Source organism: Sorex fumeus, unplaced genomic scaffold (genome assembly GCF_029834395.1).
Source record: "Sorex fumeus unplaced genomic scaffold, SorFum_2.1 ptg000183l, whole genome shotgun sequence".
Taxonomy (NCBI): Eukaryota; Metazoa; Chordata; class Mammalia; order Eulipotyphla; family Soricidae; genus Sorex; species Sorex fumeus.
Window position 1 is genome coordinate 2,123,408 of NW_026606240.1, and position 21,028 is coordinate 2,144,435.

The following is a 21,028-nucleotide window of genomic DNA, read 5'->3' on the forward strand; positions in this document are numbered from 1 at the left end:
CAAATTCCTTATATTCTGGAAAAGGCTGCTGATAAATATAAAATGTCTTTTTGACAATACTATAATCGAGTGTCCCGGATTTTACATAATCTAATCGAATTTTATTAGAGCCTATGAAACTGGGAGAAGAGGAGGAAACAGAGAAAATATGTTGTCTGTAAATATTTGAATATTTAAGAATAATTTAAAGTGAAGCTGGTGGAATGCAAACAAGATGGTATCTACTGGCCATTAAATTGAATTTCTATCTCATAATACTCACCTTTTAAAGTGTTTTTCAGTTGAAACTAGCTGATTTAAAAAACTGATGCAATATTACACAAAACAACAGCAAAAGGCATCCACATAATCATTCATCTATATATACAGATCTCTCTTTATATACATACATACATACTGTGTGTGTGTGTGTGTGTGTGTGTGTGTGTGTGTGTGTGTGTGTAAGCTCAAAGTTAAACACCGTCCTGTAAAAGAGGGGCTTTGAGTCAAAGGGACTTGAGTCACTGGCATATGCAATCACTAAACCTGTATGTCAGTGTTAGACGGTTCTCGTTGAAAATGGCATGCAATTATGCTATCCTTCTTTCTTATCAGGACTTAAAAGAAGTTTTAAGGAAGAATTTTCTTGTTCTTTCCGTTATTTGTTTTTGAGGGCTGGGGCCACACTCAACAGCTCTCAGGAGGTTTACTCCTGTCTCTGTGTTGAGTACTGTCACTCATGGCCATACTCAGAGGGCTGTAACGTGGGCTGGGGATCTAACTGAGGTCGCCACATGCAAAGCAAGGGCATTTAGTCCTGTACATTTGTCTGATCCCTACAATCAGGAATGGACTGATAGACAGGCACTCCTGTTACTGTGTCCTGGGGAATGATCACAGCTGAGTAAAAGAAGTCCCCTGATTTTCTAGATTCTACAAAAGAACTGCTTGTAAGAGAAACCCTAAAATGAGAAAAAAACTGGTGGAAGTTAAAAACCACTGAGCTGATCTCCAGCATCTACTGGACGGCTGAGTAGCATGTATCATCAGATTGCCTTGAAGGCTGACAACACCAGGAAGTGCGGCAGGAAGACCTTCCTCAGCACCACTGGGGAGGACCCTACTTAAAAAACTGGTTCAAAAACTCAACTTTAAGACCAAAGAGGTAGCGCACAGGCTAAAGGTCCACTTTGCTAGCTAGAGGGCCGATACTCAGCATAGCGTGATCTCCTACATACTGCCAGGGGTAACTCCGCCAAGACAGGAAGAACTCTTGAGCACTGCTAACAATGGCCAAATAGAACTAAAAGAAACCAAACAAATGAATAAAAACATTGACTTTAAGGAATATGTTTCCCTGCTCTGGGACTAAGTCTAAGTGGTTTTGTTTGTTTTTAAGGTGCTTTTGTTCACAGTTTTGAGTGTGGAGCTGTCATGTTTGATCACAAAGACCTAAAATATAAAGACCAATTTATCAGAATGTCAAGAAACAAAGATTCCGTATACTTTGATTACTTGGTGGAAGGTAACTATAAACTCAAGTTGTGATTAAAATCAGAAAATCAATTTGTAAGTCTACAACTGTACCTCATGGTGTTTCACTAATAAAATTTTTTTTAAAAATCAGAAAATCAAATGTCAGATTTAAGCAGCTCTCTAGAAAAACTTATACAGTGAATTAAAATTATTATAAAATCAAACCAAATATCTCACCCTTACAAGATCAGAGTCGTCTCCTCTCTTGTCATTTTTTTTCCCCGGCAAAGGCGAAGATATCGTGTAGTCCTCATTCTCACTGTGATCCATTTCAGAACTATCAAGCCTTTTAATACAGACATTTAGAACTGTTACTAAAAATAACCTATAAAGTTTTTGTGTTCCACACCATATGCTTTAAAGCATTACAAGGAAGAAGTGCACTCATTTTTCCTCCAAAATATCAGTTTCCTTCTGCCATATTTATAAGTAAATCGGTAAGCAATGAGGGGCTGGAGCGATAGTCCGTAGGGGTGCTTGCCTTGCACGCAGCCAACCTGGGTTCGATCCCCAGCCTCACGTATGATCCCCTGAGCACTGCCAGGAGTAACCCCAGTGCGTCGCGTCACCGGGTATGACCCAAAAAGCAAAAAAAAAAAAAAAACCAGTAAGCAATGATAAAGCACATTTAATTCAAAAACAGAAGAAAGTTTTCTTAGAATTCAGTCTAGGAAGGTAAGTGAGAAAGTAGGGCTGTATGCTCCAGTGTGGGAAGAAGACTCCTCTCCAGTCCTCAGCACCTGGGTACTCCTGAGCACCACACTGGAAGTCACCCTTAGGCACCGCATGGTGTGGTCCCCAAACAAACAAATCACAGACTTCATATGTTTCTTATATTGTTTTTAAAACAAATTTGAATCTGCAGTGGGAACATAAATCAGATTACAATTTTCTTTGTTAGCAAGTAAGATTAATAATCTACCATTCAATCTTCACTATTTCCTTACTCGGGCAGTCCACATTTTCTTCTCGTCGGCATTTCACAGCCTCTGATAATACTAGCAGTATTATGTTTACTATCTACTACCTGCCCCTGTAAGAATATAAGCATGGCTGTGTTGTCAATACTAAATGATTGATTTTAAATAGACTAAGAGAAATATTAAGCAATACAGACTAAGCACTTGCACCAGTAGCTAAACAGAGACGTACTTCATAAATACAAGGAAATGGATTCATAGCAACTCCCCCCTCATAGGCGAGATAAAAAGGCATGGCCTTCTGTGCTGGGTGAGCTCATCCTTAAATGATCTCAAGAACTCTTGACACACATCACTGAGCTCTAGATTTTCATCTCTGGCCCCAATGCTGCCCTGACTCTCCAGCTGCCCATATTCAACTGCATACTCAACGTTTCACTTAAATTGCTCCGAGTTTCTACAGTCATCTTAACTGCAACTTTATGCCTGTCCCCAGGCCCCCCAGACCGGCCCCGTGCTTTCCTCCCATCCTCCCTCAGGACCTTTACAAGTAGGTGCATCTCACCACCATCTGTGGAAGTGCTCACACTAAATGCCCGTATTACATCCTTTACATCCCCCTTCCATACTGATTTACACCGAACCACAGTCAGCAATAATATTTCCATTTATTTTTTTGCTTTTTGGGTCACACACACGCGGGTTACTCCTGGCAATGCTCGGGGACCATAGCGAATGCTGGGATTCGAACCTGATTGGCTGCACACAAGGCAAACGCCCTACCCGTTGTGCTATCACCCCAGGCCCAAGTTCTAAATTCTTAATCTTTGACCCAGTATCTTCCTCCCTCTTCATTTCTTCTCCAGATTACTGTTTCCAACCTCAGTTCCAGCTACTCTTGTCTCTACAAATAACCAGGGAAGTATTTTCTTTATTTACTTATTTTACATTTTGGGTTTTTGGTTGTTTCTTTTTTTTTTTGGTGGGGGGAGGGGGTGCAGTGACAGCCAGCAATGCTCAGGCGGTGTTTGGTGGACTACAGAGCATGCTGCGAACTGAACCTGGATCTACCGTAGGCAAGGCAAACACTCTCTCCACTGTTCTCTCTCTTCAACCCTCCAGAGAAGCATTTTAAAAGCATTAATCAGATAATGAAACTCTAGAATATTTTATAGCTGTACTTAAAATCAAACCCAATCTCCTTACATTATCCTCAAAGCTCAAACTTAATTTGGCTCTCACTAAACTTGATTTTGTTTACCGCTCTTCTCATTCCTCCTTCAAAAAGTAAATTAATCTCAAATACACGAAGCTCATTCCTTTCAAAGGACTTCTAGTGAAAGAAAAATTTCAAGAAAAAAATGACAAAGAAGTAAAGTTTAATAAAACATTTATTCTGAAAAGTATATAGGGAACTTGAAATCATTTATTTTGAATAATAATGGGAAGTAAGGACAGGGTAAAATCATAACAATCTTGAAAGCAAACAAAGGGCATTTAAGACAGATGGTCTGAGTTTTACAGAGTTAATTTTAATCAGTTATGATTAAAGAAAGGAAATGAATAAATTGACAACAGAAAAAGGACATAAAAACATCGTCAAAAAATATGGTGACACACAAGCGACTAAAACTGCCGAAAAAGTCAGGTATGTGGGACCAGTGACTCAAAGCACCAGGCCTCAAGGGGTCAGGACTGGGCCGTCACTTCCCATCTCCCAGCCGGGTCCGGGTCCGGGTCCGGGCTGTCACGCCCACGAACTGCCTCAGGCTGCTACTTAAGAGCATTAAAGGCCATGATCCAGAGACTCACATATCTATCTCCTAACCGAGCATAACAAGTAATTCAGAATAAATTATCTAGCATCTGCCTGTGGAAGACTGGAGTGGTGATGGGACACTTTGAAATAATGGTGGTGGGAAGGTGTCATGGTGGTGGGAGTGGTGTTGAAATATTGAATGCGATCAATTTTTGTCAATAACTTTATGATAATAGCACTGTAGAACTGTCCTCCCATTGTTCATCGATTTGCTCGAGCAGGCACCAGTAATGTCTCACAACAAATTGTGAGACTTGTTGTTACTGTTTTTGGCACATCGAATACATCACGGGGAGCTCGCCAGGCTTAGCTGTGTGGGCGAAATACTCTCAGTAGCTTGCTGGGCTCTCCGAGAATAAAAGTTAAAAAAATAAAATAAAAAATATACAGTGACAAAAGTTATCACAAGAGAAGTCAGAGATGATTTTGAGTCTCTCATCCTAAAGTGAGTGAATTATATCAGCTTTGATGAGAATTAGGAATTTAAGGACAAAAACCAGTAATTCAAGAAATAAGTTCCTGGAAATGGGAAATGTTTTGACTATATTCAGGGTCATTCACCAGACATGTACAAATGACATGGATTAAAAATCACTTAGGCGTCAGTCACTAATATGTATTAATACAGAAAGTTAGAACAAATGAAAGTTATTAAGGTGACTTATCTTCCATTTTTCTATAAATCATTTAACAGTTTATTCACTATAAGGAAATTACTGATGGTATACCAAGTCATATGCCCAAATCAGTGAAACAGAAAATGATTTTTCCCCTTTTTCCTCCTTAAAATGAAGAAAAAAACAGACTCACCTTTAAAGCACAATTTGAAAATGCATCTTAAAACTAATCTTTAAACAAATGTTTATATATGTGCACAGTGTAAAGAAATTCAAACAAAAAGTATGTTCTCCTCCCACACGAAATTACCAAATGCACTAGTAAAGACAGTGTGTGCTCTTCCAAAAACTTCTTGTACATAGCAAGCAAATAAGAATATAAACCCTTTGGCTGAAACTCATAAGATGCCACAACACTGTTCTGCTCTTTGTCTTTTTCACTCAACAGTGTACTGTGAAACTCTTCTATTATACCTCATCATGTTTTAATTTTCTAAATAATTCGTACTTTATCATTACAGACAGGGGGTGGTGGTGGCACCACACCCAGCAATACTCAGGTTATTCCTGGCTCTGTGCTCAGGAATCATTCCTCATGGTGCTCAGGGGACCATACGGATGCAGGGGATCCATTCAGGGTGAACGTGTACAAGGCAACCCTACCCACTATACGATCTCTCGGGCCCCAATGTATTCCATTTCGTGGACGGACCATAATTTCAGAGTTTCATAAATGTTAGGTATTTAGGATGGAAACTGATCAAGATTAACCCAATAAGGATAAAAGGGAGTACCCATCTAAAATAGGCAAGCAAATGGACGTTGCAAATGATACTGCTATTAAATTTAAATGACAGAGTCAAGTTCAGCATGGTATTGATTTCCATACCTTAAATGTTTTAGAGATTCTTTCGGATCTCTCAGCCTTGTTGAACTTCTTAAATGTAGAGTATGACATTTGGATTGGAGAGAGGGGGTGTCCAGGGGCCACAGCTAGAATCCTAAATCCTAATCCTCAGGACTTAGGCCTGGCTCTGTTTACAGGATCAATCCTAGAGGGGCTCAGGGGACCCTATGAAGCACCAGGGATCGAACCTAGGTTCAGGCTCATGCAATCCAGCACCTTGTCCTCTGTATTATCGTCAAGTTCAAAGTACCGTATTTTTTTCAGGTTTTTTTTTAATTTGGGGACCACATCTGGGGTGCTCAAGGGTTACTCTTGGCTCGGCACTCAAGAATCACTCCTGGTGGTGCTTGGGGAATCATATGCAATGGCAGGGATCAAATCCGGGTCAGCCACATACAAGACAAGCACTCTCGCCACTTGTACTCTCTCTCCAGCCCCTGATAATTCTTATTTACTTACCTCCCTTTTATTCTCCCAGGAGAGCTTGGGTTTGAGCTGCTGCTTGCATTGCTTACAGTTTCCATCCGGGATGATTTTGTCTGAGACTGTTTGCCTGCTGATGAAAGCGGCTTATTAACAGCTCCTAGAACATTGGTTGCTTTGGGCTGAAATGAAAAAGGCATGTATCTTTCTATCTGATTAAAACCAAAAAACAAGCTTACATGTAAAGAACCACAAAAAGCATCAAACAATTGTTATCACTGGAACAAACACAAAACAATAGACAGTACAAAGTTAAGCTTCGTTAGAGGAGGAAAGGGCTTAAATAAAAATGAATGACATAAATGAAATTGTATAGGAAACAATAAAAAACAGGTTATCAGGAACTTGCTATGGAAGTATGTGACAAAATGTGTTTTACTTTTAATATTTTGATCACAATCTCATAGTAGGACAAGATATTTAATAACCAAGGTTTCTAGTATGAGGACCCTCACTTTATTACAAGCTAAAAAGTTAAGTCATATATCCCAGTTTAATTCTATAAAATAATTTCTTACTAGTATATGGCTACCAAAAGACCTAATATAAAGATATCTAATAATTTTTTATATTTTCCTTGAGATACAGTTTTAAACAAATAAAAAAAAACCCACTACTATGTCAATAGTCACACTTAAATAAACTACACAGAATTACAGCAATTTTCAAAACGTACTTTTCCAGGAGTGAAAAACGATTTCATTTCTGGAGGCAAATAATTTTTGGTGTTACTGAAGTTCTATAAGCAAAGGAAAAAGATGGAGTGAGTGAATACTGAAATACTATCTCTGAGGCAATTCAAATTCCAACAAAGCATGAAGTAGATTTTGATTTAAAGTACCTTAAACGCGCACACACACACACACACACACACACACACACACACACACACACACACACACACCTTATCTACCTGTAGTTTCTTTTTGGATGGTCATTATTTCACAGGTCTGCGTGTTTGATCATATTTTCCCCAGTGTATAAAATTCTAAATACAAACTCTACATCAGTGGCTTCCAACCTTTTTCAGCTTCACCTGAAAGCCACTGTTCCAAGATATCCTAAGAAATCTTTTATCTTGCATACTGGTTTGGCCCATTTTCTGTTCTTCACAACATTTTTAAGACTAACGGCTACCTTTTTACGATACTGTATGGGCCAGCTATTGAGAAAGATCCCTCTAAGGCCTCCTGTAATATGTGACCAGAGCAGTAGTTCAGCAGGTTGGGGCGCTAGCCTTGCATGTGGTCAACCTGGGTTTGATCCCCAGTACCCCAACTGGTCCCCTAAGCCTGCCAGGTTATTTCTAAATGCAAAACCAATGGGCCCTGAACACTGCTGGGTATGGCAGCGGGGGGGGGGGGGGGGGGAATTTCCTATACCGTAACGCTAAGAATATATTTATGTCAACATACACAAATTCTCGATAATTACCTTATCAGGTTGAGTGAAAAAACGAGCAGGTAGCACTGGGTCTTTCGGAGATTCTAAACTATAAGTGGTGCTCTTCGACATGATGATATTCATGGCAACATCACACACAGTGTACAGTTTCTGCAATGGTATTAGAAACACAACTAGTTCCTTAAACTGGTATTCTAGATTCTATGAATTAGGAATACTAGTACACAAACATTAGTATGTAGCTTTTCATAGTACTAAGTTAAAACGCTGACATTAGCATTTTTACTTAATCCTACAAAATTTCTTTGTAATTCTGTACTCAACTACTAAAAAAAAATGACTGATGCTGTTAAATAATTTACAGTAGTAACAAATTTCCTAACCAACACTCAAAATGCATAAATAGAACTGTAATCATTAATTGTTTATAAAGAATTACATACTTCATTCATTTTTGCATCATCTGGTCCTTGGGCATCTTTTGTTTGCTTGATATTTTCCACCATCTTTCTGATAAATGCATGACTATTATTTTCATTTTTTGCCATTAATATTTCCAGAACAAACCAAAGACATCTAAAACCAAGAAAAAATAAATAAATGAGGCTGGTTGCTAAACACAAAAATTTTAAATACCAATATAATTAAACGTAGAAAGGAAAATGTTTAGAAAGTTATAAGTCCCTGGCAATGAACCCTGGTTCAATTCCTGGCACCACATATGGTGCCCTGAACATCCACCAGAAATGATCAATGAGCACAGCACCAGGAACAACCCCTGTGCAACATGGGGTCTGCCCAACATGCCCTCTCCCCATCACGCACACATTATAAATGAACAGAGACCTAGCAGAAATGTAGCTGCGAGTTCGTCAGACTTCTTTCTGAAAATCTTACTAATATTCCAAGGTGACTTGGTTCAAGAGGCTCAGGAATAGCTCAGAGATTAAAAAGTGCCTGCGCGCAAACCTTCACCAATGAGCCGCACTTTCAATCCCTGGACAAATGCATGAGTGTGTCCAGGCAAGTAGGTTTTGGGGGCCCCTCCCATATCACAACGTTTCAGGATCTCTGGCAATCAAGAGTGCTGACACCCTGAAACTCAAGTGCACGTGCGCTGCAACGGAAGGTGCAACTTTGCTAGTGAACAAGGTCTGACTCCCCTGGAGAGGAGGCTGCCCCAGGGGCACCACCGCACAGCGTTCACGAAGCGCTGCTAACTGTGTGACCTGAAGAGAAGGGCGTGTGGAGAGAGCAAAGTATAATCCCCAGATGTGGCAGGAAATGAAGATGCTCCAAAGGAATTACTAGACAACAGACAAAGTGAAACCCCAAATACAGAAGAGTGACCATAGTCCTGACCGAAAGTCTTCAAGAAAATATAACTACCTTTTGTTTTTTCTTTTTTTTTGGCGGGGGTGGGGGGGGGGCTTTTTGGGTCACACCAGGAGTTATTCCTGGCTCCGCACTCAGAAATTACTCCTGGCAGTGCTCAGTGGACCTGCAAGGCAAACAAACGCCCTACCCGCTGTACTATAGCTCCAGCCCCTGTAACTACCTTTCTATCTAAATAGTTAAGAACTTTCATCAGTAAATGTGAGAGGAAAAACTCATTGACAACTGTGCATACTGCATTTTGCAAAAAGAGACAAAATAAGTACTTTCTGCAGCTCAATTTTAAAGCTTATTATGTAAAATGTAATTCAACAAATGCCTGAAAGGACTTTGTTTCTGTAAGATCCAGACAGAAGGGCACAGATTTTGGTGAAGAAAAAAGTAACAGAAGGAAAGAAGAATATGGAGTATTCCTCTCAGATACCCCACTCCTTTACCCTCATTTTAAAAATAAACACTTGCTTTCATTTTTTTTTTTTTTAAAAAAGGGTATACGAAGGCAGAGTGTCATACTTGACAGGAAAAACAGAAACTAAGGACCTCAGTAAAGAGTAAGATCCTTTGGAGTAGATCTATGACAAGAGGATAGATCACTTACTGCGGCACACTAAGAATTTGCAGTTATACAGTAAATTCCTAATTACATTTTATATTTCAAAACCAAAGTTTTCTGAGAAAAGTGACAAAGTTTTCATTAGTTATCATAACTCTAATTTTAAAACTCATTTTGGGGAAAACTAAATGCTTATTTAAAAAAAAAAACTGCAGAGTATGGCAAAAGTTCTGTTTCCTTACCATGAAGAGTTATCAGCAGTTTTATTTTATTCTGAGGCATCTCAAATATTTATAAAGTATTCATGTGTCATGGTCACGGTCCTCCCGTTCGTTGTTCATCGATTTGCTCGAGCGGGCCCAGTAACGTCTCCATCATGAGACTTGTTGTTACTGTGTTTGGCATATCGAATACATCACGGGTAGCTTGCCAGGCTCTGCCGTGCGGGCGAGATCCTCTCGGTAGCTTGCAGGGCTCTCCGAGAGGGGCGGAGGAGTCGAACTCGGGTCGGCCAGGTTGGCTGCGTGCAAGACAAACGCCTTACCCGCTATGCTATCGCTCCAGCCCTTGAAAGAATATAGAATCTTTGAAAGAATGGCAACTATCATAAATTCTAATTCAATAATTACCCATGAAGTTGTATGGGAGTGTGATTTTCCATCGAATCTGGTTCATTATTATTAAGTTAAAAATAATCTTCCTTTGGGGCCGAAGCGATAGTACAGCAGGTAGGGTGTTTGCCTCACACAAGGCCAGCCCAGGTTCAATCCCCGGCATCCCATGTAGTCCCCCAAGCACCGCCAGGAGTAACCCCTGAGCATCAATGGGTGTGACCCAAAAAGAAAAAAAAAGCCTCTCTTCTTCTAGAGAAAGATAACTACAGCAAAGAATAAGTGCTACTGTGTAGTGAATAAAGGACAGTACTAATTCACCTCATTTGAAAATCTACAGTTTCAGAATAAAGTAGGAAACAATGGGAACTGGAATAAAATAATTTAATGGGCTGCTTCAACAGAAGAGAAATGCCAACTGGTAAAGAAATAGAACAGTACATAATTATAAAGAAGTGAATTCTGGGAAATTATGAGAAATAAAATATAAATGATACAAGAAAGGAAAAATAAGAATATAGACAATAAGAGAATATAAGCCATTGTATAATAGTTTACACAGAATATTAAGAGAATATAAAATTATAAGAGAATATAAACTCCTATGAAACAAGTCTAGGAGCTAATTATAACTGAGATTCTATTATCAACAGAAAAGGCAAAAATTTTCATTAATGTGAAAATGGATGGAGAAAGTCTTACTCTTTAACATCTTTTAGTTGTTCAATATCCTGTACTTTGACATAATCTGGGTCATGTGCCAAGAGATGAATTGTATATGGAACAACATACTCTGGTAGAAGAGACAGTAATTTTTCTGAAAAAGAAAAAAAAAGACATCCAGTTTAGAAACACACTTTCCATTCTCTTTCTCTTTGATGACTCTGCTTCCTATATTCCTAATATGGCTAGGAAGAAAAATAAATAATTACTCAGCACTGAGGTATGTCATAAATTGCATAGAGCTTATTTATCCATCATACCCAATGCTACAATGCCTCCTACAAGCACAACGTACCAACGCCATAAAAACAAATACTAGTTTTCAAATCCATATGGAAAAAAGTGACCCAAACAATGTTCAAAATTGGGAACTACAAGATCAATTTTTCTTGATATTGTGAACAACCATGTATTTAACAATCTCTTATAAGCTTCTGAGCCAAATACAAAACTACTAGCAAAATTTCAGCATTAGTGGAGCACAAAAATAGGAAATAAAGCTGACAGTATTTTAATCGCAGAGCACCACCAGCAAGGAAGTGCTATGATCACAACTACTTTAGAAGATAATTTTGACAGTGATGTGGCAAAGCTGGGGGGTAGGTCAGAGACACAGGAGCACTTATCACAGGGAGGTGTACATACATACAACACTGGAAGGGAAATGATGCAGGGTAGGAAGTTGAGACATGACATTGAAGATATCGAAAGGAACAGAAAGCGAGCCCCATGACAGGTCCGAAAGGAAGAAAGAAGGTATGTGGAACACCTGATTCTGATTTGTACCTGGGAAAATGTACTTTTCCATAAGGAGGTTTCTTTCTTAGGCTTTTTAATTAAAGGAACAAGTACATTATGAAAGAACATAATTGGACATTCGGTAAGCTTAAAATAGTACAAGTCACACCTAAAAGTTACCTAACACTAAATGCAATGGGTGGATTTTCATGCTGTTAAGTGAGAGCTACAAAAACCAACTAGGCATGGATGAGGTGGACGGGCAGCTGCAGCACAGGCACCTGGTATTACTGTCGGCTAAGGGAAGAGCAGCACACCCTAAAGGCCTGCACCTTCTACTTTGAACAAAAGACAGACAGCTAGATAAATGAACGCGCACATCCGACTACTTCAATGGAGTCACTCCACCGTTTTACCATCGTCACTGCTTATGCGCCCTGGTCATTAAATCACTTCCACGGGAAGAACGAGGGCGACACTCACATTCTCACACGTTTGTGCTTTTCAAACGGTGTCTTTATAGGAATACCAATCGTAACACAAGAAATAGGAATAAGACTTCGTAGTCTATACAACTGAAACTGGCGGGCTGGGGTGTACACCGCCAATTTCCCTACATGCTCACCACTAACAGCTGCGTGCTGCTTCAGGTACTCGCGCCTCACATTGATGTTCTTTACAAGACACTGCCGGGCATGCGCTCTCCTCTCTTTTACAGGATCCTTTGCACAAAGTGCACAGATCGCCATATACTCAAGAGGAAGCCGCAATCGTGAAAGGCCTTTGTGAAGTTTCTGAGCAAACACTTGTCTTACTTGATAGCATTCATCCTGCAAAGACATCATTATTCCACATATTATCTTCATGGCAGCACAAAGTCATTAACAGCTTCAGATATGAAATTTCCCATCTCAAGTCACCAGAAAGATAAGCAAGTTTGTCTAAAAATTGTATCACTCTGGTCACAGGACTAAGATGTTGAGACAAATTAATTGCATGGCTAGTGTGTTAAACCCGAATCCTAACTACCACCAGCTAGATGTGACACAGAAATACTGAGCATACTTTTAAAACAGATAAAGCATGCGTATCCATTCTACTGCAATAAACATTTAAAAGGTTTAAACACTTTATCATACTACCTCATAACTGGTATTTTCCTCATTTACAGAAGATAAAACTGTCCAATGAATGCACTTTAGTTCTATCATATATGAGTAGTCTGAAAGGGTGGTGTAGGGGTGGGGCAGTCCCCACGGGCTGTGGTAAAGAAATCCGACTATGTGGGTGGTGGGTATACTGTGGTAGCGTGTTTAAAGCATTGTAAAATTGGATCCCTAAAGCACAGTCTTTTCTAGAGGGGAGCCAATTGGCAAGGGGAGGGGGAGATGTAAGCACAGTGTTTACTGGATCCGAGGGTCCCTCCTGATAATCATCACCCTGGCCGGGAAGACCTCACGGCTCAAGGCAGTGTTGCAGACCAGGTGTGTGGAAAGGCATGTGCTGCTGGGGTTGGACTCCAGGGCTCTGCGCATGCCAGGAACTCCAGTCCTTGTGAGCAATCGTCCAGCCCCAAAATTTAGTCTCATATGCCAAATTTTAAAATAATATTTTTCAAAAAGGAAAGGATTCAGCATAAAATTAGCAACTCCAAATCCAGAAGTTATGAGTAGATTTCAAAACCACCAAATCATTTCTACCACTATGAAAATCCCAAAGTGTTCATTACCGATGCTAACAGTCCTCGTACTATTCCTTCCCTGAACCACCAGCTCTGTTCCCTAACTCCTCATTCTTAGGAGTAGCTCCCCATCTTCCAAAGAGCACTCAATAGTCTCATCTTCTGACCTCAGTGATCTCTGCGTTCTGTGCATGTCTCCAGCATGGCTTCTTAGCATACAACATTAAAATGATTGGTTTATGGCCAGAGAGAGAGTTCAGTGGGTAGAGAGCTTGCTTAAAGACAGCCAATCAGGGCTAAATCCCCAGCACCACATATGGTTCCCTGAGCACCATCAGGAGTGACCCACAGAGCCAGGAGTAAGGCATGAGCACTGCCAGATACAGAACAAAAACAAAAATATTTTTTCATAATGTAGGGCGTTTGCCTTGAGTGCAACCGGCCCGGCCGAGCCGGGTTCGATTCCTCCGCCCCTCTCGGAGAGCACGGCAAGCCACCGAGAGGAACTCGCCCGCACGGCAGAGCCTGGCAAGCTACCCGTGATGTATTCGATACGCCAGACACAGTAACAACAAAAGTCTCCAATGGAGACGTTACTGGGCCCGCTCGAGCAAATCAATGAACAACGGGAGGACAGTGACAGTGATTGTTTTTTATGTCTCACACCTTGCTGCTCGTTCCCTGTAGATAAGAATTGTCATGATTCACCTTTGACCCTCAAAGACTAGAACATTATATCATAAAACGAATTATCAGAATTTTTCTTAAACTGCCAAAAAAAGTTCAACAGGATTTTTGAATCACATAGGACACAAAGACCTTCACATTTTCACATTTAGCCAATTATCACAAGATGTGATATGCTTTGTATTATTGCACTTAACACATGTTATTTCTGTCTAGAATGTTCATGTTGGTTCATATGAAGCTATTAAAACTCCAGAGGTATTTCCTTTCCAATTATGTGAAAAGAGCCTCCAAGATACAATGGGACAGAAAAGATAGTACATGCCTAACATGAGAGAAGGCCATGAGTTCAATCCCTAACCTCGTATAATTCACCCAAACAGGCACCCAAAAAAACAACACAAAAAACAGGGGCCGGAGCAATAGCACAGTGGGTAGGGCATTTGCCTTGCACGTGGCCACCCCAAGTTTGATTCCCAGCATCCCATATGGTCCCCTGAGCACCGATTGCCAGGAGTAATTCCTGAGTGCAGAATCAGGAGTAACTCCTGTGCATCACCGGGTGTGACCCAAAAGGGGGGGGGGGGGGGGGGGCGGAGTAGTACAAAAAATAAAATGGCAACAACATGGTTTTCAAGACCTCAAGAATATTAAGCCACAGGTGCAGAAATAATAAAAGCACAAACAAGATTGAAGACTCTATTAAAAGACTGCAGTGAACTGTCTTGAGGAATCAAAAGAACCAAGAACACACTAAGGTTCTACCTAAGCACTGATTTTGCAGAAAGGGTTAAATTTGGATGTGAAGAAATAGGTGAAAATTAAATGAAAAGTGGCTTATTATAGGTACACGAAAGTAAAGGGGAAATTGTTTAGCTTCACCAAAATGAAGGCAAATAAAGGGAATGTATATTGGGGTCCAGAAAACCAAGAAAACGGTAACGACACACAGGCCAGGGAGACAGCAAGATAGACTGGAGCATATCTTTGCATGCTAGAAGCCCAGGATTGATCCCCAGCACAGACAGAAGCAACCCCTAAGTACTGTGCCAAGGCTAGACTCCAAGCAGTGCTGGGCACGGTCCAAGGGGGAAAAAAAATCCCCAAAATATTTCTGACCTGTGACCAAGAAATTTATCCAGTAAAAAATTTTGTCACCTATGGCAGTCTAAATGAAAGTTATTGATGGCTGTAACAATAAGGGCTGTGAGCAAAGTGTGAATACAAAAGATTTTATCTAGAATTCTCTCAAAGGCGAGAAGGAGCTGCTCTTCTGCAGTGAAGGGCAAAGACACAAACAAATAGTTCAATATCTACCGATGTGTGTCTAAGAAATGCTATTCAAACTTTTAAAAATGTTTACTGAGGCTCTATATGTCAGCAAAGAACAGATGGGAGAAAGATTATTAATTCTATCTTATAACATAAAGGTCTGAAAATTCTGTTCAGCACTTAAAGTGGGATCAAACATTTGGGGGGAAATAAACACTGATACTAATAAAGGCATTGCTTACAAAGAAAATGAGACGCCCCAAGAATGGTGGCTGAGTGGGAAAGCTGGTCTCCGATGGGTCTCACTGAACCAACACATTTAAAGAGAAACAGGGGGCCGAAGTGTGAGCGCCATAGGGCCCCTGAGTACTGCCAGGCCAGTGACCCCAGAGCACAGAGCTGGAGTGGTCCCCAGTACCGTATGGTGTGACCTGATTTTTTAATAGGAAATTTTTAAAGAAAAAAAAAACAGCCAGAAGATATAGCCAGGAAATCAAAACAGAAATAAGATGACAGAAACCAAAAAAGGCAGTTTCAAGAAAAAAAGAAACAACTGTGTCACATGGTAACACCGAAAGAGTGGGCTCAATGAAAAAGAAGATGACTGTATTTCAGGAATTTCACAGCACTTCTGGAAAATAATGAAGACAAATGTGAAAATGAGTAATGAGCAGTATGAGGACTAAAAGGTAAGACTGAGACAGACTTAGAGTTAGAAATGTGATGTAAAGGAACAACAGACAAAGAGGAAAGTTTTATTTAGAATGAGTTAACCTGATATGGCAAGTTGTAGGAATATGCTAATAATTAAAATTTAACCAGTAACACATGTTCCACAGTCAAATAGAGCTGCAAAGCAATCTGCAAACTTAGGCAATATCAGGGACATGGGAGACAGCTCATGGGCTTAAAGCACATGTTTGCGTGCTGGATCCCCAGCCCCACTACCCCTCCTCCAAACAGGGAGACCCACATGAAACGTGAGGCAACCTGAATGGTCATCCTGCACACCAGAGATTGAATTAGCAATACAGGGCCAATGAGTCTACTCAAAGGGCGGGAGCACATGCCCTAAGTGGAATACTCAGTCCTGCTTGCAGCCCCTAAGCACCGCGAGCTGACACCTGGTGGTCCCCAGCACCATAGGTCCTGAGCACTTAAGAGTCAGGCCCACACAGCTGGGTCAAGTACGTAAGACCCCTGAACACTCCTAGAAAGAAATCCCCAGCTTCCTGCAAAAAAAAAAAAAAAAAAGCAATGTAACACAAATTTGTGATACTGTGCTTGTGTTGTTAATTGTACTTGTCTCCAAAATCTAGTAAGTGTGGATGCTCTGCCTTTGTCTGCTCTTACTGCAGCACAGACCACCATTTAGCAGTTATACAAGAACAGAAGTTTTTCGATAAGCAGAAAAATAGAGAAAAATATAATAATCTCCAAAATAAAAGCCAAATTCTTATATATGACTACTTCGGACAGAAAAACAAGTCTAAAATAACCAAATGATACAAGAAAAACTCACATTGGAATGTCCTATTTATTATCATTGGAAGAGTTTCTCTTTAACTTCCTTAGTGTGACAAAGAGAATTAAAAAATGATTAAAGATTCAATTATTACGTAACACTGGAAATATGGGGGAAGGAGGTGGGGGGGTGGGGGAGACAAAACTCCAAAGGATGGAATGCATTCCATTGAAGCTGGGCACCGGTTCCTGACATCACATGATCCCTGGAGCACTATCAGGTATGGAACAAAAGTATCCAAAAGAACAACAAAAAATTCAGATTCATATCTCTGCTAATAATCTAAACGCTTCTGACCTAAAATTACCTCTTTATAAACCACAAGTTTAAAATTTTTTTTCTTCCAAGAACAAAATACAACTTTATCAGGTACTAAATTTGTAAATTTACCTATGAAATTTGTAATTCCAAAAATCAATCCTCACCCTGCACTCATCACCTACAGGCAAATGTTAAGAAGATGCGAGCTGCCTGGCACGTGTTCCACCTGAGACACAGTTCTTGGATCCATTTACTGCCAGTTTTCACATCCTTGTACTCTCTGTTATTGTTTTGCCAAGCTCCCCACCATAAAGCTGAAGCTCTATGTAGTGTTTCAGGAAGGCTATGACGTCCCTTACAGAGAAAATTCACTGCTGGGTTCAGTTTCAATCGGGCATGAGTTACAGTGCTATCAGCCATGAAATTCAATGTTAATGAAACAACTACAAGCTAGCTATCATGCCTTTAATAAGAAACAGAGCACAGAGTTACGGACTGTTTAACTGATAGAGACATGACCACAGACCTGTGGGAGTCACTGCTGAGTTTCCCCTAGATGTAACAGTGCAGTATTTGCTAATCCAATGTTTGTGGTGACTTTAAAGAACAAATGCACAATGTTAGCCACTAAAACTCAAAGTGCAGGTTCTAGAACTCTGAAATTTTTCTCATACATTAGGTCTTAAAAGGAGCCATAAATATTCAAGATTACTTTTCTTCCCTATCAGGGTGGACCTTTTGTTTCTGGAAGTCAACATTAACCATTAACATCAAAGTCAAAGTCTTGTTCTGTAGAGCCTTTTTTCCTTACATTGATAGCTAACGCACAGAGCTGGTACTGCTCTAGCGTAATGATTTCATGGTAACAAGGTTCCTGTGCCAGCTTCACAATGGCACTCCCAGCAGCAAGCCTCAGGCGGGACATATCTGGTTTACTGAAAAATAAGAAACAAAAAAAATAAATTAAATTTCTCAAATGCATGCGCAAAAACATCATGTGTTGTATAACAAATTTGGGATCAGGGTAGTGGAAGTAATAAAAGCATCTAGCTTTAAAACAAAGTAAAAAATAATTTAGTGATATGCAACATATTTTATTTTACTTAATAGAACGATTTTACCAGTGAAACAATTCTTTAAAATAGCTTCTCTAAAACAGGAGCGCATTAAAGCTGTGAGATTCTCTAATCTTATACAAAATAGCTTTTAGCGTCAGAGAGACAGTACAGTGAGAAGACCTTGTACGTGGACAACCAGGGGTCAGACCCAGAATCCCATATGGTCTGCTGAACACTGCTATCACTGATTCCTGAGTGCAGAGCCAGTAGTAATCTCTGAGCACCGCCAGGTGTGGCCCAAAATCAAAAAAGGGGGAAAAAAAAAGCTTTTAGTCAAGCCTAGAATCTTTTTATATGCCTGTTAGAACTTAAATCATCTTTCACTTTATATTTAATGCTTACTTATATATTAGACAAAAAATATACTAGCTTCCTAATAGGTTAATTAAAAGCAAAAGATTACTTTTCTATTCTATAGAAAAAATGTGCATGTATATATATATATATATTATACATACACATATATATAAAACACTTAAAGAGATTAAAAAGTCTTCAGGATCTAATAGTTTAATTGGTTCAAGAAAGAACCCTTTATCTTTCCACAGATTATGGAAAAATCCTGACTGAAAGCATGCCAACATTAAAAGGTTCTGAAGCTATGTGTCCCGGAGATGCTTCTCGGTTTATCTACAATCAGTGTTCCAAACACTGATTACCAGATAAATCACTCAACCGCTGATAAAGGAACATTTTTCCATGTTCAAGTTTATTCAAATATAGATAAAAATAATTAAAATTAAATACCTTTCAATTAAGTTTATAAAGAGCAAGAGTCTGTAACACTGTAGTTTAAAAAATCAGAGTCAAAACAATTCACATTTAGAGAATTCAGTAAGCATCTGATTAAAGAATAGCAGGCATAGCGAACAGGAGCTGGGAAGCAGTTATTATTCCATATTATTACAACAGGTGTCAGGCAGGAGGCATGGACCTGACCATGGCTGATTTCAGGCACAGTGTGGAGAAGCCCGGCACCAGGGGGACCTTGGCCCAACAGGGCTTGGGCAGAAGAGTATCCCAGCCCATGCACTGGACCACCAGTGGGACAAGCTGAAAATCACAGGTGGGTAGCTTGGACCTACTGAGCACCACTTGGGAGAGACCTCACCAGCCCCCCAGTGTTTTAATTTAAAAAAAAAAGAATATCATGAATAAAAAGTGGAGATAAAACTCTAAATAAACATATAGAAGGCAATTTATAACTGAAATGCAGATAATTATTACTACTGGGGATCTTTTCTACTGACTACGTAAACTCTGGACACCAGCACATGCAAATGGTAAGAATAAAGAGGCGAAGGGGCTGGATTGAGTATAGCAGGTAGGGCGTTTGCATGCAGCCGACCCAGGTTTGATTCCCAGCATCCTATATGGTCCCCCAACCACCGCCAGGAGTAACCCCTGAGCATCGCCAGGTGTGATCCAAAAACCAAATAATAATAATAATAATTATTATTATTACAAGAATAAAGAGGTGAGTCAGCCAGAACTGCAAGAGCCCAGACAGTGTCCATGCAGAAGAGTTCATGAGTTGTTTTTACTTGTGTAAGGAGGCACCACTGTTCACATTCTATGCAAAGTACAGTATGAAAAAAACATTCAAGAGTAGAAATGCAGGGACCAGACAGAGAGAACAGTCTTGCCTTGCATGTGTGTGACCCCAGTTTGATCCCTGAAACCAAACATGGTCCCCAGAGCATAGTCAAAAGTGAACCCTGAGCAAAGAAGGAAAAAGGAAGAAGGAAGAAGAAAAAAAAGGTAGAAAACAGATGGCAGTCAACCTTTTGACTATTTTATCACGTAAGACTAAAAATACATATTTCGTGTATTTGGAGGAAGTTATTTCCCAATTTTTAGTATTAATAAGAGGAAATAGGGCTGAAGCGATAGCACAATGGTAGGGTGTTTGCCTTGCATGTGGCCGACCCGACCAACCGGGTTCAATTCCTCCGCCCCTCTCAGAGAGCCCGGCAAGCTACCGAGAGTATCTTGCCCGCACGGCAACGGCTGGCAAGCTACCTGTGACATATTCGATATGCTAAAAATAGTAACAAGTCTTACAATGGAGACGTTACTGGGCCGGCTCAAGCAAATCAATAAATAATGGTACAATGAACAACAGTGACAGCATAAGAGGAAATAAGTGACATCTGGGCTTATTCAGAGCATAAACTTCAAAATCTTAGCTAACTTGATCACTACAACTACGATACTTCTAATTACTTTGTGCTAGGCAGTGCTTCAAATACTTTTCTCGTATGTTAGCTTTGTATCAAAAATGGAGAGAAAACTGGAAACCACTGTCTCTTGTTTTTACAAAGAAGGAAAATTAAGAAAAGATAATTTGCTAAAGACTAATGCGCCAGTAAGAGGCAAAGTCAGGATTTCATTTTAAATAATGTTTTAATAAGGTCATATCTGTGCTGCTATAGGTCCACCCCAAGGGTGCCCGAGTGTCACAAGACGTATAGCCAAGAGTATTCAGGGGCCATGCAGTGAGAGAACTCAGCTCTGGGCACTGGACATGAGCTCTACTACTCAGCCAGCTCCCCAATTTGAAAATCAGGATTTCAATACAGACTTCAGTAAGTATACTAAATCTTCCAAACAAAATCACTACATAAAAAACATCAGGTATGTTTTTTGTTTTGTTTTTTGTTTGGGGAGTTGGGGGGAGCGATTCCCTAAGGTTCAGGAGGCTCACCAGTGATTCTCAGGCCACCAGGTCAGTAGTTCAGTGAAAGGCTCTGAGGATGTGGAGCTGATTGATCCCTGCGGTGCGAGGACTCCCCAGGC

The 21,028-nt window shown here is 40.1% G+C and overlaps 1 protein-coding gene across 7 annotated transcripts in view; it reads right to left on the reverse strand.

Moving 5' to 3' along the window:
* PDS5B (PDS5 cohesin associated factor B) overlaps nucleotides 1-21,028 on the reverse strand; it is a 175,620-nt gene that overhangs the window by 10,337 nt on the left and 144,255 nt on the right. For 5 of the 7 annotated variants that reach the window (XM_056107928.1, XM_056107924.1, XM_056107925.1 and 2 more), the window contains exons 24-31: nucleotides 17,923-18,046; nucleotides 12,311-12,515; nucleotides 10,927-11,041; nucleotides 8,109-8,241; nucleotides 7,696-7,815; nucleotides 6,938-7,000; nucleotides 6,238-6,383; nucleotides 1,693-1,801 (exon numbers count right to left, since the gene is read on the reverse strand). In XM_056107928.1, coding sequence (XP_055963903.1) covers nucleotides 1,693-1,801; nucleotides 6,238-6,383; nucleotides 6,938-7,000; nucleotides 7,696-7,815; nucleotides 8,109-8,241; nucleotides 10,927-11,041; nucleotides 12,311-12,515; nucleotides 17,923-18,046 — 1,015 coding nt within the window. The remainder of the gene's footprint in view (nucleotides 1-1,692; nucleotides 1,802-6,237; nucleotides 6,384-6,937; nucleotides 7,001-7,695; nucleotides 7,816-8,108; nucleotides 8,242-10,926; nucleotides 11,042-12,310; nucleotides 12,516-17,922; nucleotides 18,047-21,028) is intronic. The other 2 variants (XM_056107927.1, XM_056107926.1) reach the window with 1 other exon arrangement.